The 17,856-nt window shown below is 43.8% G+C and overlaps 2 protein-coding genes and 1 pseudogene across 2 annotated transcripts in view; 2 read left to right on the top strand and 1 right to left on the bottom strand.

The window, feature by feature from the left end:
• The first annotated feature begins 1,016 nt into the window (after nt 1–1,016).
• Nucleotides 1,017–17,856, top strand: part of RAB30 (RAB30, member RAS oncogene family) — a 79,659-nt gene continuing 62,819 nt past the window's right edge. The window contains exon 1 of the mRNA XM_040964211.1: nt 1,017–1,194. The gene's annotated coding sequence lies outside the window, so the exon portion shown is untranslated. The remainder of the gene's footprint in view (nt 1,195–17,856) is intronic.
• LOC121145318 (putative tripartite motif-containing protein 75) lies at nt 4,911–6,656 on the top strand. Its single transcript, XM_040964045.1, has 4 exons — nt 4,911–5,007; nt 5,088–5,393; nt 5,849–6,110; nt 6,308–6,656. Exons 1-4 carry the CDS (start codon nt 4,911–4,913, stop codon nt 6,654–6,656), a joined length of 1,014 nt encoding a protein of 337 aa, XP_040819979.1.
• Nucleotides 17,528–17,796, bottom strand: LOC121145317 (annotated as a pseudogene).

Raw genomic sequence — 17,856 nt, 5'->3', positions numbered from 1 at the left:
CATATGAGTATCCCAAACGAAACACTAAATAGACCAGTGATCCACCCATCCCAGTGAGCACACAGCCTAGGTTTATCCAAGCACCAGAGCTACACCGGAACCGACTGGCAGTCCTCTTTCACTATCTGCTTGAGGCGGTGGTGTCATCTGGTTTTAAGTCTTAAATCGCGGGGTTGCTCCTTAACCTAACCATACGGTCACGGAAACGTCCTTTTACAGCTCGCCTATCTTCCCCCAAAACGGCTGCTTGAGAACCCTCTGCATACCATTCCTGCATGAAAAACCTGTGAGGGTCCGAAACTTTGGGGAGGATGAAAGCAGGCTGGAAAACAAACCACAAGATAGAAACCACTCTGGGAGCTCGAGCACAGATCTGTGGATTGAAGCGGGCCGTCCCGGGTCTCCACAGCTCAACAAAGACACCCACCGTCCCGCTTGTCCTGCTGGCCTAAGTGATGCTCCCTCAACCCCTTAGTTAAAAATGGAGCAAGAGCAGCCCCTACACGACGGAAAGGCCTCGGCTCACTCCATCTCCCGGACCGCACTGCCAAGCCGAGCCTCCCTACATCACTCCCCAGAGCGGTCTCCCAGGTTCGTGCCTCCGAGGCTCTCCGGTCGCTCGTCCCCCCACCTCACCGGCCCCAATGCTTCACCATTTCTCTCCCGCGTTCCCTAAAACCTCCGCCGGCTTCCGTCCCCCACCTCACCGGCCCCACTGCTTCACCATTCCTCTCCCGCGTTCCCTAAAACCTCCGCCGGCTTCCGCGGAGTCGTCCCAGCACTCCTAACATGGCGGCCGAGGCCCTGTCGCTCCTTCGCTCCGGGCGCGTCGGCCCTTGGCGCATCTCGGGAATTGTAGTTCCGGCGGCGGCTTCGGTGTCCCACCTGGATGTCAGGAGACTACGACTCCCAGAATGCTCCGCTCCAGAGCATGGCTATTGGGGCCTTTTGGGCAGAGGGATGATGTCATTGCAAAAGCCCCACTGCATTCATTGTGCTACGGTCTATCCACCCCCCTACCGCTGCTTGTGATTGCCGTTCGCTCCAGCTGAGCTAAGAGTAGCAGCAGCACCAGGGCCAGGACTGACTCCAGCCCTTGGACTTAGGACATCGCAGCACCTTCCCTCGCGTGCGTGACTCATTGGCACATCATTTCTGTGTATGCCTGGGGTGGGGAGAAAAATCCCAAACCAGGTGAGTTGAAGTGATTTGTTCAAATGATTCTACCAAGTTGTTCCTCCCGCTTATTTCTCCAGGCTTTCTTTTGGAAAGATGGTGGGGAAAGGAGAGAGGCGGGGGGTGGAGAGGGCACGTTGGGGAGGTGCTCCCAGGCACTGCAACGGGAAAAGCTCTGTGCAATTTGGGTCACTGCAAAGAACAACTCCAGCCACAGTCCCCCGCCAGAGGACGGGGTGCCTGCCAATTCCCTAGTCGCAAGTCCTCTCAACCTTGTGGAGGCTGGGAAAGGAGGTTGGGCTGCGAAGGACGTTGGGAAGCGCTCTTGGATAATCGGAGGGAGGCAGAGGTGGGGGACTGCAGTCCTGTCACAGATGGCCCCAGGGCTGGGGTTTGAGTGGGAAGAGGGTGATGCGTGGGAGACATGGAGACAGTGATTGAATGCGGTCGCACTAGTTGAGAACGTTTCCCCGTCGCTTGGGCGAGCACACTGTGCTCCTTTTTGAAGACGAGTCTGCGTCTTCCGAGTAGCTTGAGTTTTGTGGGGACTTATTGCCCAGGTGCAGGTCTGGGTCGCTGGGTTCGCCTTTTCTGCTGACTTGAGGTGACAGTGTCCTTTCATGGTGCGCTTGGTGCCAGTCAGAAATGTTTCACGTGTCTGGGGAAGGTCCTCCGAGGCGGCTGCAAGCAACGTTTTGGTGAAGTGTTTTCCGTTCCCTGGGGCTGTAGGATTCAGGATTGTTTGGAGCACGTAGATTTGTGCTTGTGGGAGTGTTTTACGTTGCCGTAGGCTCCTGGCTGCTGAGAGTGGTACCCTAAAGAGCCGCTCTTTCCTGAGGCACAGCCACCACTCACGAGTAGCGATTTGGAGAAGGGCTGGATTAGGGAAAGCTGTGTTCATGTTAGGGAATAGGATAGTTAAAAACGCCCGTTAACCTTCATTTGGCATTACTGAGAGCTACCCTCGGAAGGGTGATACCGGCCTGGGAAACCGAGGAACATAGTAGTGTTGTGTTTTCATTGGTTTTTAGTTTTTAAATGAACTGACACGTGGAGCAGGAAAGATAGCGTTCGAGCTAGTCTGATGTTAGTACTCCTCTTGTTTTATGAGATGATTAGTGCAATAAATATGTTAGTTTGAGATAAACAGCTGGCTAGCCCCAGAACAGATGGGGCCAGTCTTAGCTGGAAGATCTACAACCTTGGGAATGAATGGATCTGAGGTCAACCACACCCCCTCTTGGAATGTCAAAAGAAGGATGAAATGCCAGACTATTTGCTTAACTCTACAATGCTAAAGTGTATCGTAGCTGAGAAAGTCATTTACTGGCTGTCTTTCCTTGCTCGACCAATTTTGTTTATTTTAAATTCAGGCCCTTGGGTCTCCAGAGTTGCTGCTGGATGATACTTTGTTACAAGCTGCTTGGTCCTGAAAGCAAAGGACAGTGCTTTGCAGGGGCTTTGTGGTAGAGTGATTTATGGGGATGGAATGAGCAGCTTCGGGATTTGGGACAAGATGGACAGTCAGCCTTTGCCTTTCTCTGTGGGGCTCTGTTGCTGTTCCCTGCCCTGCTGGCGTCAGCCTTTTCTCTTCCTCCTCCTACCCCACCCAAATCTCGTAAAATTATCTCAGCTTCTTTCTCTGTCTCCCCAGGTGCAGCTGCCTCTATTTCAAACCCCTGCCCTTGTAGCCATGCATTGTATCTCTTTCTCCAAGTCTCTTTCCAAGCTCTGAACAGTCCCTCTCCCCACCCTCCATGACCTCCCTCAGGAACTGCCTGGTGACAGTAGACTGTGAATGTTTATTTAGAGTGCTCTTGGAGGAGTGTGTGCTGGCAGGATGAGCAGCAATGAGCCTGCCGCCCGGCTCAGTTTGCGGTCTCTGTGACAGACGTCATGTGGCTCAGCAGCATGTGGACAATGGAGTTGCAGTGGAGCACATGCCGCTTTTCCTTTCGCCAGCACCTGTGTGAAGAACTGCTGAGGGTTGGCCAGGTTTTAAAACGCCTTGCTTGAGAGGTTCTTGAAAGGTCCAAAGAATAAGTGCCTTTAAATGACTTTCACCTCATTATATGTGTATAATATGTATAATATGTATATACATATATATAGTTTTTATAAACACATATGTATGTATGTATATTTCCCCCCACCTCCCCATCTCTACTCCCATGAGTACTGGGAAAACTGTCTTTCCCTCTTCCCTGTTGATTGCTGGCTGCAATCCAGGTGGCCAAATCGGCCATTTGTTTGCTTGTTTGAAGGTGCTTGGAGGGGTAGCAGCTTCTCTCCTGTAATTTCTTAGCCTTTGTGAAGGAAAAAAGTTTGTTATTTTATAACACACTCTTTTTTTTTTTTTTTTAACAATTTATTTTGTTTCTTTGAAAGGCGGTTTACAGAGAGAAGGAGAGACAAAGAGAAATCTTCCATCCACTGGTTCACTCCCCAAATGGTCACAGCAGCAGAAGCTGGCCTGATCCAAAGGCAGAAGCCTGGAGTTTCCTTGGGTCTCCCCCATGGGTGCAGGGGCCCAAGCACTTGGTCCATCCTCTGCTGCTTCTCCAGGCACGTTAGCAGGAAGTCAGATCAGAAGTGAAGCAGCCAGGACTAAAACTGGCACCCACAGGGGATATTGGCACTGCCAGTGGCAGCTTAACCTGTGCCATAGCACTGGCCCCTGCATATATTTCTCCTAAGGGGCAGGGTATGGTGGTGGTTATATTTCTTTGCTTAACAACATTGCTTCGTGAGTGGTGGGAAAGTTACCTGCTGTCCTTCTGAAGGCAGCTAGTATGACAGGTGATTCAGGAGCTGTCACGCTAGACTGCTCTGGGCCGCCTTCTCATTCTGAGTCTTCTAAAATGCTCTCATCCGCTGAGGGTTGTTGATGTTTTAGAGAGGAGAAATAAAGCGTTAAATGTGACCTCATCTCTGCCATCTCTATGACATATCTCTTGAAATAAAAATACATATATTCCTTTCTGCCTCCGCTTACATGTTTACAAAGAGATAATAAACTTTGCCCTGTAGTTTTCTTGCCTGACATTATAACCCTCTATCATCTGGCCCTGACCTATTATTCTAACCTTGAAATAAGAATGAAGCAGCCTAGTATATGCTAAGTAGGATACACTAGGGAGAAGAAATGCTGTTCGTGCCCTCATATTGCTTATACTCTAGCAGGGAAGATAATTATTGAACTGATGCTTGTTCAAAGGGGCATTACTACAAAGTGGGGTAGAAGAGCTTTATGGTGTCCCCTGATCTGGAGAAGTCAGGGAATGTCTTCTGTAGGAAGTGACATTTCAAGAGAATTGAAGAAGTGAGTCAGTATTCTAGAGGGAGGTGTTTAGGGTAAGGCAGAAAAAGATTTCTGACAGAATTTCATGTTCAGAATACAATGGGGGACCCACTGCGGCATACTGCGCAGAACTCTGGCAGACTCACGGGGAACCTCCCATACTACCTGCTGCGGAAGTACTGAGCTTGGCTGCCTCATGTCGGTCCATGCCACAGGTTGCTGAACTGGTCTGTAACCAACTACAGGTGGCAGTCAAGGCCTCTGGACACCGATTTCTGCCTTGTAGGATATCAAGGCTGCCCTTAATAGACAAGAAGATCTTTAGGACAGAAGACAGTGAGATCCAAGAGCGACCCTGCTTCCCACCAGAGGTCATCTTCACAGCCACTCCTCAAGACAGCACAGTGCGGCCCATCCTTGCCCTCAAGACCAGATGGCAGAGGCAGCCACCCTGGATGCACTGTGGAAAGCAGTGAAGTGCCCCGTCTGTCTCAACGATCTGAAGATCTCCATCACCCTTGGGTGTGAACGTAACTTTTGTCATTCCTGCATCAAGGAGACATGGTCTCATCAACAGGATAGCTTCCCTTGCCCTATCTGTCGTTACCAGTGCAGAGAGGGATTGGTCACAAGCAAGAGCCAGCTGGGAAGGGTGATAGATATTGCCAGGATGCTGCATCTAGGAGCAAGGCAGAGAGTCAGGGAGAATCACCTTTGTGCGAGAAGCACAACTTGGTGTTGACCCCCGTCTGTGAGGAGGACCTGGAGTTGTTGTGTCTCCATTGTTCTTGGCCTGCTGAGCAAAAAGGCCACTGTGTAAGGCCCATTACTGAGGCGGCCTCTGAACACAGGGCTCAGATCTACAGGTGCATCAAGCCCCTCAAGAGGCAAGTAGTGGGCCTGGCGCAGTGGCCTGGTGGCTAAAGTCCTTGCTTTGAATGCGCCAGGATCCCATATAGGTGCCGGTTCTAATCCCAGCTGCTCCACTTCCCATCCAGCTCCCTGCTTGTGGCCTGGGAAAGCAGTCGAGGACCATCCAAAGCCTTGGGACCCTGCACCCGTGTGGGAGTCCTGGAGGAAGTTCCTGGCTCCTGGCTTCGGGTCAGCACAGCACAGGCTGTTACAGTCACTTGGGGAGTGAATCAACTGGACAGAAGATCTTCCTCTCTGTCTTTCCTCCTCTCTGTATATCTGATTTTACAATTTTAAAAAAGAAAAATAAATTTAAAAAAAGGCAAGTGGCAGAGTTTCAGAAACTGTTAGCTATCTGGAAGAAAAAGTTATGAAAAGCAAGAGACAAGATGGAAATCAGCAAACACTGATTACTCTCTGAATTTGAGTGTTTGGGCCAGCTTATAGCACATTTGTAAGAGACACTTCTCTCAAAGGCAGATGAAGGCAAGAATTACCTCAAACACAAATGTGATGAAGACGTGAGGGCCTTTGTAGATCACATTTCCACACTCACATGTCTGCTCATGGAGCTTGCCGAGAAGAGTGTGATGTCAGAAGTGGAACTACTGATGAGTATCAAGGGCATCCTCTACAGGTGTGCAAACCTGAAGCCTTGGCTCTGCACCCACTCCAAACAAGGACAACAAGAGCTTTCTTGTGCCCTACCATGTCTAGCTCTGTAGAAAATAACACAGAAATTGAAGGAAGTCGTTACTCGATTCTGAAACTGCACACTCCAATCTGCTTGTCTTGGAGGATAGTAAGTGTGTGACATTTATAGAGAATCAGAAACGTGTGCCTCCCAATCCCAAGAGGTGTACCCTGTCTCCAACGGCTCTGGGTTTTGAGGGCATCAGTTCTGGCCGGCATTACCAGGAGGTCCAAGTGGGCACTAAATCCACATGGGCTGTGGGGGGTTGTGCAGAATCTCTTCGCAGAAGGAAAAATCAGTCCCCAAAATCCCTGTCGGGCAATTCAAATGCACCATGGTGAGTACATGGCTTGGGGTGCTAGGCCAGTCACCCTTCGGCTGAGGGAAAAGCCCTCACAGGTTGGCATTTTTCTGGACTACAGTTTGGGTGAGATTTCCTTCTACAATTTAAGTGCCAGGTCTTATATCTATTATTTCATGGACAAATTGTTTGAGGTGCTGAGGCCATATTTCTACCTGGCGTGTGATTCAAAGCCTTTCAGGATCTGGCCCGTAACAGATGTGGCAGACTAAATGTTAATGCTGCTTTGCTTTCCTCTGTCATTGATGCACAGTGTATGGAAATGTACACAAATGTCAGCAATGTTAGCATTAGAAACTAGAAAGTGTTCCTGGAATTCTACATTCCTCAAATTATGATTTCACAGCTGCAATAAAGTTTGCACACATCCTCAAAAAATACAATGGGAAGGGTTGGTTCTGCAAGCTAAGCCACCAATCCATATTGGCCCAGCTTTCGCAGTTGTAGTCATTTGGAGAGTGAACGAGCAGATGGAATACTCGCTCTCTCCTTTTCCTCTGTTACTCTGCCTTTGAAACAAGTAAATAAATCTTTAAAATCTTTAAAAGAACCATGGGAAGAAAGGTGAGGATACGGGTTTGAAAGGTTAGTCGGACCTGGCACTATGGCTTAGTGGTTAAGGTCCTTGCCTTGCACATGCTCTGGATCCCATATGGTTGTCAGTTCTAATCCTGGTGGCCCTGCTTCCCATCCAGCTCCTTGCTTGTGGCCTGGGAAGGTAGTAGAGGATGGCCCAAAGCCTTGGGACCCTGCATCTGTGTGGGAGACCTGGAGGAAGTTCCTGGCTTCTGGCTTCGAATCGGCATGGCACTGGCCATTGCAGTCACCTGGGGAGTGAATCATCAGATGGAAGATCTTTTTCTCTATCTCTCCTCCCCTTCTCCCCTGGCTTTCCAATAAAAATAAATACATCTTTTTTAAAAAATCAATTTATTAAAAAAAAAAAAAACTGAAACAAGAAAGCAACCAGTACTTTTTCCCAGAAAATTCTGCAGAAAAATTTTATTTTTGAGTTATGGTTAACTTCATTAAAATGTGGACACTCTCAGTCATGACAGGAAATCAACCTTTTCTTACTCCCTCTGCATCTGAGTCTCACAACCACACTGGAATGGGGGAATTAAAAGGACTTCTATCTCATAATGTTTTGTTGTTACCTTGTTAACCAAGGCTTAGTGCATATGCTAAGTATACTTAGGTGTTCTGATAAGTATACTGGGTATCTGATAGGAAAACAAAGCTCCATTGCGGAGCTTCTTTCTTTCCTACTTTCCTTCTGGGACTAGTGACTTTAATATCTTTAAAGAGAACATTCAGTAAAAGTGCATTGTGCTTGCTGTCTCTTTTTCTCAACCCTAGGCAGTAGATTTTAGGTTCATCTTTCCTCATACAAGTAAAGAAGCAATTCTTAGATAAGAAGAGTTGTTATGTTTTTGAAGTTAACCAGCTTAAAAAAAAAAAAAACAACTATTGATACAGGCCCTTCATGGTTTTCTGGAACCAAAACCATATGGCTTCCCCAACTGCTTCTTGTTTTTGCTTTGCCTTTTGATTGAAAGTACAAGGTTTCTGAGAGTTAACTGGCTGCTGGCATTTATTTTCACGTGGTTCAGCTGCAGGCACAGGGGGAAAGTTTTCCGTAGACCTGTTGGGTTAGCTGAAGCCATAATTAGATTCATATGCTTTCTTTTCCTACTCGCATACCCTCTCCCCACCCCCTATACATTCTTTCTCCCTAAACTGTTTGAGAGGAAGTTGTGGATGTCCCTATAATGTATCTTTTAAGCACATTAGCGTGTTTCCATACGACTGCAATATTCTTTACATTTTAGATCCTTATTTTCTTCATGACCTTTTAAAAGAAATTTGACGCAGAATCTAATCAGGAGTTGCTTACACAAGATAACTGCCCTTTGAGTTCTCTTCTAGAGTTAGCACAGTTATCTCTGTTTTGTCTTTTATGATGTTGAATTTTTTCAAATTTCCAAGTTTGTTGTGTAGATTTGTATTGAATTTGTGTAATTCTTAAGATTTATTTGTTTATTTATTTGAACATCAGAATTATAGAGAGAATGGGGAGGCAGGGGAATACAGAGATCTTCCATACATTGGTTTACTCCCTACATGGCCACGATGACTAGATTGGGCTAGGCTGAAACCAAGAACTGGGAGCTTCATTCAGAACTTCCACGTGGGTACGAAGAACCAATGACTTGGGTCATCTGCTGCCTTTCCAGGCACCGTAGCATGGAGCTGGATTGAAATTGGAAGAGCCAAAATATATAAACTGACTCTCTTATGGGATGTTGGGGCCATTGGTGACAGCCTAACCCATTAGCCATAGTTCAATCCCTAACTTTTTTCTTTTGTTACTAGACTCAGGTTAAACATTTGTGCTAAGAATTTCCTGCATGTGATGTTATGTCCCTCTTCTTGCATCATTAGTTCCACATATCAGTCTGTACCATCACAGTGATGAGAAGTTTGATTATTTGGTTAGGATAGTATGTCCAGAGCTCTCTAATGTAATTAATAAAATTATGTGTGAGGTGATAACATGAGATTGTCTGAATGCCCTTTTCCTCAGTAACTTTCATCCAATAGTTTTCATATCTATTGATAATTTTGGCCTATGTCCATTGTTATTTGCAAAAAGATTATTTTGTACTCATTTTTCCTTTTATATTATCATATCAATGAACCTTGTACTCATTTTTTCTTTTATATTATCATATCATATCAATGAACGTTCAGCTCCTCTTTCCTGTTACTTTAAAACAATTTTGCTGGGGTCCTGCAGCCCCACATTGGAAGACCTAGAAGATGATCTGGGCTCTTGGCTTCAGATCGGCTCAGCTCCACCCATTGTGGCCCCTTGGGGAGTGAATCATCAGGTGGAAGACCTTCCTCTCTCTCTCTCCTCCTCTCTGTATATCTGACTTTAAAATAAAAATAAATCTTTTGCTGGGATTCATGAATTCTTTCTCTGTTTACTGTGTTAGTAATGCATAATCAGTCTTTGTTTCCTCCCTCCCAGCTTTATGAGGCTTTTTTTTGAAAGTAATTTTTTCTTCACTTGTTTGAAAGCAAAGAGATAGAGGGGAAGGGAAGAGTGAGACAGACAGAAAGAGAGATAGATAGATATTCTGTTTGCTGATTTGTTCTATCAGTACCCGCAACAGTCAGGGCTGGGCTAGGCTGAAGACAGAAACCTGGAACGCAATCCAGGTCTGCTATGTGGGTAGCAGTCTCAAGTACTTGAGCTGTCACTGGTGCTTCTTACATTAGCAGAAGTGAGAAGCAGAGCTCAGAACCATGCCCAGGCACTGTGGTATCAGATGGCAATGTCCCAAAGCAGTGTTAATGTCTGTGCCCAAAGACTGCCCCAACTGTGTTTCATGATACTCAAACTGTCTTAAATTTATCTTATTTAACTCTAAAAGCATCCCAATGATGCTTGTAGGTGAGAAATTTTATGCATGCAAGTGAGGAAAGTAGGGTTCAGAAGTTACAAGTAATTTTACCAGTAGCATCATAGTCCAGATTGCATATCTAGCTCTGACTTGCTCTGCAGTAGTTCTTACTGGTAGACTCTGGTTCCTGTCTGTCCAGGGACAGAAAATCACTGGCTGACACCAAGTTAAAGGAAAAGAGCAGATCATTGCTGCTAAGAGCAAATGGTTGGAAATAACCGTAAATGTGCATCAGTGGAGAACTAGTTAAATAAATGGATATATTTACACAAGAGAAAATGATGAAACTACCAATAAGAATTAGGGTATTTTCTAAATAATTATATGGAAAGCTCTCCAAGGACATATTAAATGAAATGAGGAAAGTGTGGAACAGTACAAGTTTTATGAAAGAAGCGGGGAATAAAAAAAAATTAAGACTCTACGAAGAAACCCTAGAAGGATATAAAAAATTTAAGTGGTTACTGGTAAAAGGTGGTTGGCTTGTGTATACTAATATTTGTCAAGATTGCTTCTTTTAGAAGTGTTAATTTAAAAAAAATTCCTGAATTGTAAGTTGCATTTACCACAAAATTCCCCATCTAAGTTATAAAATTCAATCTATTTTAGTATGATGGAATTATACAGTCTTCACTACAGTCAACTTTAGAACATCTTCATAGCCCACCAGAGAAACTTTAAAACCCTATAAAAATCATTTATTCTCTTCCTCCCCTGCACCTTCCCAGACCAAGGCATCACTAATCTACTTACAGATGTGATATGCCTATTCTGGACTTTTTTTTTTTTTTTTAAGACTTAACTTCATTTGAAAGTCAGAGTTACAGAGAGAGGGAGAGCGCTTCCATCCACTGGAACATTCTCCAAATGGCCACAATGGCCAGAGCTGGGCCAGTCCCAAACTGAGAGGCAGGACCTTCTTCCAGGTCTCCCACAAGAGTGCAGTGGTCTAAGCCTTGGGCCATCCTCTGCTGCTTTCCAAGCCACCAGCAGAGAGCTGGATTGCAAGTGGAGCGGCTGGAACTTGAATTTACTCCCACATAGGATATTGGTGCTGCAGGTGGGGGAATAAGCAGCTACACCACCCTTGCTAGCCACTATTCTGGACATTTTTACAGATGCATTAATGCTATATATAGGGTTTTTTTTTTTTTTTAGATTTTTGTTTATTGGAAAGCCAGATATAGAGAATAGGAGAGAGAGATAGAAAGATCTTCTATCCTGATTCACTCCCCAAATGGCTACAATGGCTGGAGCTGAGTCCATCTGAAGTCAGGAGACAGAAGCCTCTTCCAGGTTACCTATGCAGGTGCAGGGTCCCAAGGCTCTGAGCTGTCCTCTACTGCTTTCCCAGGTCAGAAGCAGAGAGCTGGTTGGGAAGTAGGCCACTAGAACATGAACTGGCAGCCATATGGGATCCCAGCATGTGCAAGGTGAGGACTTAAGCCGCTAGGCTACCACGCTGGTTCTGTGTAATTGTTGACAGTTTTTTTTTTAAATCTTATATAGTGTTTTAAGGTTGATATATGCTGTCGTATGAATTACTGTTTCACTCCTTTTTACTACCAAATATTGTGTACACATATTATTAAAAAGAAATGTATTGGAAAGGCAGATTCAGAGAGAGAGAAGGAAATACAGAGAGAGATCCTCTGTCTGCTGGTCCAAACCCCAGGTGGCCAAAATGACTGGAGCTGAGCTAATCCAAAGCAAGGAGCCCAGAGCCTCTTCTGGGTCTACCATGTGGGTGTATGATCCCAAGGCTTTGGGCCATACCTCAACCACCCTCCCAGGCCACAAGTGGGGAGCTGGATGGAAACTGGAGGAGCTGAGACACGAATCAGTGGCTATATAGAATCCCAGTGCATTTAAGGTGAAGATTCAGCCACTGGGCCACCATGCCAGGCCTGACATACCACATTTTATTTGTCCATTTATCATTTAAATTGTTTCTGCTTTGTGGATATTATGAATAATATTGACATAGACATTTTCTCACAAGATTTTGAGTGAGCATTTGTTTTTCGCATTTGTTTTTCTTTAATTACACCATAGATGTGGAAGTTAAGCTACTGAGTAAACAGGTTACTCCTTGCTCGACTTTTGAGGAATTGCCAAAGTGTTTTACAGAGCAGCTGTACCACTTGCCTTCTTACCAACAATTTATGAGAGCTTTAGTTTCTTTACTTCTTTGCCAGTATTTATTATTATTGTATTGCAAACATTGTGGTGGATATATCACATTACCTTTTAAACTGTCAGTGTATTCCAAAAGTAAAATTAAGACAAATAAATACTAAGAAATGGGAGCTCAGAAAGAAAAACTTCAGAGAGCCGACTGAAGGGTCAGGGTATGGGAATATGTTCTTAGGGTAAGGACTAGCTTCTGATTTTCCTCTTTTAGCCTTTTGAATATATATTGCCATTTTCTGCTTTTTAAGAACACCTGTTTTTTCCTCCCCTGGCCCTCTCCCAGATTCCTTGTCCAGAGGGTGAGTAGGGTTGGGGAGGGAAAGACTTGGGTTTAAAGTGCTGACTTCAAGAATTCTACACTGAATTGGCAGCACTAGACATGGAGATCCATGTCTACTAGCTTTTAAGATCAGAGGAAGTTGGGTCTGGCGGCATGGCTTAATGGCTAAAGTCCTTGCCTTGAATGCGCCGGATCCCATATAGGCACCGGTGGTTCTAATCCTGGCAGCTCCACTTCCCATCCAGCTCCTTGCTTGTGGCCTGGGAAAAGCATTCAAGGATAGCCTAGAGTATTGGGATCCTGCAGCTGCATGGGATACCCGGAAGAGGTTCCTGGATCCTGGCTCTGGATCGGCATAGCATCTGCCGTTGCGCTCACTTGGGGAGTGAATCATCAGATGGAAGATCTTCCTCTCTATCTCTCCTCCTCTCTGTATATCTGCCTTTCCAATAAAAATAAATAAAAATCTTTAAAAAAAAAAAAGATCAGAGGAAGTAGCAAGATTGTGTGGGCCATAATGTCCTTACATTGATTGCCTCAACATGCATAGTGAGGGCACCAAAAAACCTCTCAAATAATACCGATTAAAGAAATATTTAGGAGACCTCGAGCAGACCACTGTAGTGAAGGAGGAGAGCCATAGTGTAACATTTGTGCCTGTTTCTGGAAATGGTGGCATTTCCAATCCCAGAGCTACAGTTGTGTAGCTAAAGATTCTAAATTTGGTGAGACCAAGCTGGATTCCATGTTTTCACTGCAGAATCCCATTCTGTTTTGACTGTATCTACCATATATTGTTTGGTCTTCTTGCTTTTAAAGTTATCATGGCCAGGGAATGATAGGGCATTTTTGTATATGTACAATTTATCATATGACTTGATAATAATATTGGTGGCAAATCTTATCAGTTTACCATGTATCAAGAACTGTAGTGACCACTTAATATATGTAATCTAAGTATGACAAAACTGCATGAGGAGAGCTTAAGAGACATGTCTGAAACGATATGAATAGTGAGAGGAAGATCTGGGCCCAGAAACCAAGACAGTCTTACTGCAAAGCCTATACTGTGTGACTTTTCTGCTGCGCAACTTGCAAAGTGTGAGGAGCTGAGTCCTGTCATATTTATTTGATAGGTAATTTTTCAGTATCTTGAATGCATCAGGTATCATGAGATTTATGGAGATGGTTGAGACCCTGTCTTTATCATTAAAGAGTTAATTCTCAAATCGAGCAGGTGAAACAATACTTCCATGCATGTTTATAGCCACATTATTCACCAAAGCCAAGGGTGGAAGCAACCCAAGTGTCTATTGATGAGTGAATGGATAAGCAAAGTGTGTTATATACATACATGCAATGGGATAATCTTCAGCCTTAAAAAGGAAGGAAATTCTGACATGCATTACAACATGGATGAATCTGAAGAACATTATGCTAAGTGAAACCAGCCAGTGTAAAAAAGGCATTGTATGATTTCATGTACATGAGGTATCTAGATTAAGCAAACTCATCCAAATGGAAAGAACAACAGTTGCTAAGGAATGGGGAAGCAGAAAATCAGGAGTTGTTTAATGAGTACAGAGATTCAGTTTTGCAAAGGGAAAAGCTCTCTGGAAACTGGTTACATAACAATGAGAATATATTTCATACTACTGACTTGAATATTTAGAAATAGTTAAGATAGTAAATTTTATATGTATCTTGCCAAAATTTTTAACAACTCAACAGACACACCGTTTGTCTTAATTTGTGCAGTTATAGCAAATACCCAAGATGGGAAATAGATAAGTGAAAGAAACTTGTATCTCAGAGTCCTGGTGGCTGGGAAGTCTAAGATCAAAGGCACCAGCAGATTTGGTGTGTGGTAAGGGCTGTTCTTGGCTTCAGAAATGGTGCCTTGTTGCTGCATATCCCAGAGGCAGGGATGCTGTATCTTCAAAGGTTGGGAGGGACAGAAGAGGGCATTTTCTCCTTCAAGGTCGTTGCTAAGGCATCCATCACTCAATGAGTAGAGCCCTTATCACCTCTTACTGCTGTTACATTGGGGTTAAGGTTCATTGTGAATTTTGTGGGAGATATCAGCATTCAGACCACAGCTTCCCTTTACTGTGTGCTGAAAGGGGAGGGGAGGAAAGGCAGGACAGGACAGGGATTGGAGGTGACTTCTTTGAGAGGGCAGATGGAGATGGGAAATGGTATATGTGTAAGATTTTTTTTCTTAACTTTTATTTTTACTTGATAAAAGGCAGACTTACAGAAACAAGGAGAGACATAGGTACGTAAGGACACTCCCCAAATGGTGACAATGGCCAGAGCTGAGCTGATCCAAAGCTGAGCTGATAAGAAGCCAGCAGCCAGGAGCTTCTTTCTGGTTTTTCATGTGGGTGCAGGGACTCAAGCTCTTATTTCATCTTTCGTTGCTTTCCTAGGCCACAGGCAGGGAGCTGCATTGGAAATGGTGCCCATGTGGGATGCTGGTGCCACAAGCTGAGGCTTATCCTGTTAGCCATGGCGTGGCCCCTGGATATGTAAGATTCATGTGGCGCTGAAAAATGTGGGCTAAACAACTTAGTAAACAGAACAGTGACTAACGTTGCACTAAAGTTTTAAGATTCAGTCCTATCAAGAACAAGTATCACAGTGCATGGTTTTATTATTATGAATGTCCCATCTACTGCCCATGTGGGCAGAAAGTTAAAAGCAAAGTCTAACCAAGGTTCATAATGTTGTGGTTTGCTGGACAGGAACTCATTCATGATTCACTCAGTAAGCATTCATTTAGAACATAAGGTGCTGTGTTAGGCACTTATGTATATTGGTAGACGTAATATCCTCAACAACTTGGAGTTATTAATAACCACAATTAGCAGATACAGAAATTGTGACTTGGACATGAACTAACTCAGAGTCCTAGGAGTGGTAGGTGGCAGAGCTAAGACTTCCTGTGGAGCTCTTGGTGCATTCACTTAGCTGTGCTGCCTCACCTGGGGATGAGCATGAAATGATGTCCACCTTTGAACTTGAAAGCAACATGACATCTATTGTCACTAGTCATCTTGCTGGTTTTGAGAGTATCTTGGCTGAGTTAATCTTATAACTCTGGAACTTCAGCTTTCCTTACCTGTGAAATGAAGACATGTATTAGGGGAGGCTGTCTCTAAAGTTTCTGCTAGATGTAAAAGCAATTTATTCATTCCTTCATCAAATACTAAGATCTGTATGTACCAGCTACTGTGTTGATGGGTATTTAGCATAACGTTTTTCTTGCCTGTAAGGAGATTTAAGCTAGTGAAGAATGTGTGAAACAAATTATAGTTGTGGGTCCAGTGTGATGGCTCAGTAGCTAAATCCTCGCCTTGCATGTGCTGGGATCCCATGTGGGCACCAATTCATATCCCAGCTGCTCCACTTCCCAGCTAGCTCCCTGTTTTGGGCCTGGGAAAGCAGCAGAGGGTGGCCCAAAGCCTTAGGACCCTGCATCTAGGAGACCTGGAAGAAGCTCCTGGCTTCTGATGAGCCCAACTCCAGCTATTGTGGCCACTCGGGGAGTACACCAGCAGAAGGAAGATCTTTCTCTCTCTTCTCTATAAGTCTGCCTTTCCCATAAAAATAAGTATTTTTTTTAAAAAAGAAGAAATGCTGTTGTACAAAATGCATAATGCTGTTAAATATGTATGCAGAGGAGTCCTGGAGCATAAAATAGGGACACCTGTTTCTGCCTTGGTTGTGAGAATGTTAGGAGAAGATAGGAAGATAGTTAAGACAGCAAGAACCTCATCCTTCTGTCATCCCTATGGTTAAAAGCCCACTGCCTATGGATTAAATTAAGGAAAGCTTGGAGATATTCAAAACTCTTTTTTTCTGAACAATTTTTTGAAAAGATTTATTTATTTTTATTGGAAAGGCAGATTTACAGAGAGGAGGAGACACAGAGAAAGATCTTCCATCTGCTGGTCTACTCCCCAAGCGGCTACAATGGCCAGAGCTAAGCTGATCCGAAGCCAGGAGTCTGGATCTTCTTCTGGGTCTCCGAAATGCGAGTAGGATCCCAAGGCTTTGGGCCATCCTCCACTGCTTTCCCAGGTCACAAGCAGGGAGCTGGGTGGAAAGTGGAGTAGCTAGGACATGAACCAATCTCCATATGGGATCCTGGCACAAGCAAAGTGAGAATTTAGCCACTAGGCTGTGACATTGGGGCCTTTTCTGAACCATTTAATTGAATTTGTGTTGAGTGTAGCTGTATGCCAAATATAAAGTTTGAATTTTCTTATAGATTAGGCAAATATGATTTGGGGCTGAATTTATCAAAGGGTCTGTAAGAAATATGGGGCAGATTAGTAAGAGGCCGAAAGGACTAGAATTGTTTGAGATGTTTACAACTAAAATTACAGGTCAAAGAAGGAAATGAAATGGCATAATAAGGTATGCAGTTCTCTCGAGTACTAAGGATTAGTGATTTAGTAAGTATTTGAATTCCAATACTGAACAGTTGAAGTAGGGACTGAAGAGGAAAAGTTGGGATCTAATATTTACTGAGCAGTAACAGTCTCAAATAGTGTTATGCCTATTATGTTCATTATTTTGTTTTGTGTTCTAGATTAGTTCTGAAAGACATAGTTGGTCATATCCTTTTAAATGGCTTACTTAAGGTCATAGCTAACAGACCAAACAGTAGTTCAAGTTGCTCAAGGCCAGGTTTGTAAAATCAAGATTTTGTACCTTTTTTCCGTGTTTGCTTCCCTTTTGTCCACAGAGTCCAGGAAAGCAGCAATGGTCAGAACAGGTCAGTTCTTCAGGTTTTCTGACATGCTGGGAATAGCTCCTGCAGATTCCTGTGTTTTCATTCAGAGGTAGTAGGAACGCTGTTTCCTAGGAATAAATAGGCTTTGCTAAAACACTACTTTTCCCCTCTTTTTCTTTCTAGTTAATTTATATTTTTAGGCTTTCAAAGGGTTCTAAAAATCTGCACGTTTTACAAGGACCCGAGATGATTCTAGGTTGTGATGGTAAGGATAGTTTGAGAGTAATTTTAATGTTCATCACAATAAAATTAAATTATAAGTCATGTATTTGAACAATTTTCTTGTATTTAAAGATACCTAAATACGATGTTTTTAAAGGGAAAACATTTAGTTCAAAACCAGAAGTGTTCTACATCAAAAGCTATACAACAATGAGAAACATTAACAGCAAATATAGATATTCTTCTGAACTGCATGTTTAATCGAGCAACAAAACCCATCAATCTTTTTGTTCTTTTCTTGTACGTTATTCTGTATCCACATTCTCTGCATCTGATTGGATCTCTGGATTTTTATGTCCTTTTCCATGTGACATTCTCCAAAAATATAAATCATTGGTTGCTGCTGCTTTGGGGAGTTGAACGTCCTTCTGGGTGTCCATTGTTCCTTACATTGCCAAAGTTTAGTTTATCCTGAGATTTTTTTTTTTTAAGATTTATTT

The sequence above is a fragment of the Ochotona curzoniae genome, unplaced genomic scaffold (genome assembly GCF_017591425.1).
Source record: "Ochotona curzoniae isolate NIBS_2020 unplaced genomic scaffold, NIBS_Ocur_1.0 scaffold_3223, whole genome shotgun sequence".
In the NCBI taxonomy this organism is placed as follows: domain Eukaryota; kingdom Metazoa; phylum Chordata; class Mammalia; order Lagomorpha; family Ochotonidae; genus Ochotona; species Ochotona curzoniae.
The sequence above is the reverse complement of the archived record's forward strand: the minus strand, read 5'-3'. Positions and strand labels throughout refer to the sequence as shown.

Bases quoted from the DNA above. Each gene is read 5' to 3' on its own strand.
- LOC121145318 (XM_040964045.1), top strand. From the start codon at position 4,911: ATGGCAGAGGCAGCCACCCTGGATGCACTGTGGAAAGCAGTGAAGTGC. The intron at 5,008-5,087 runs GTAACTTTTGTC...TGTCGTTACCAG, and splicing joins CATCACCCTTGGGTGTGAAC to TGCAGAGAGGGATTGGTCAC. The intron at 5,394-5,848 runs GTGGCTAAAGTC...CACATTTGTAAG, and splicing joins GGGCCTGGCGCAGTGGCCTG to AGACACTTCTCTCAAAGGCA.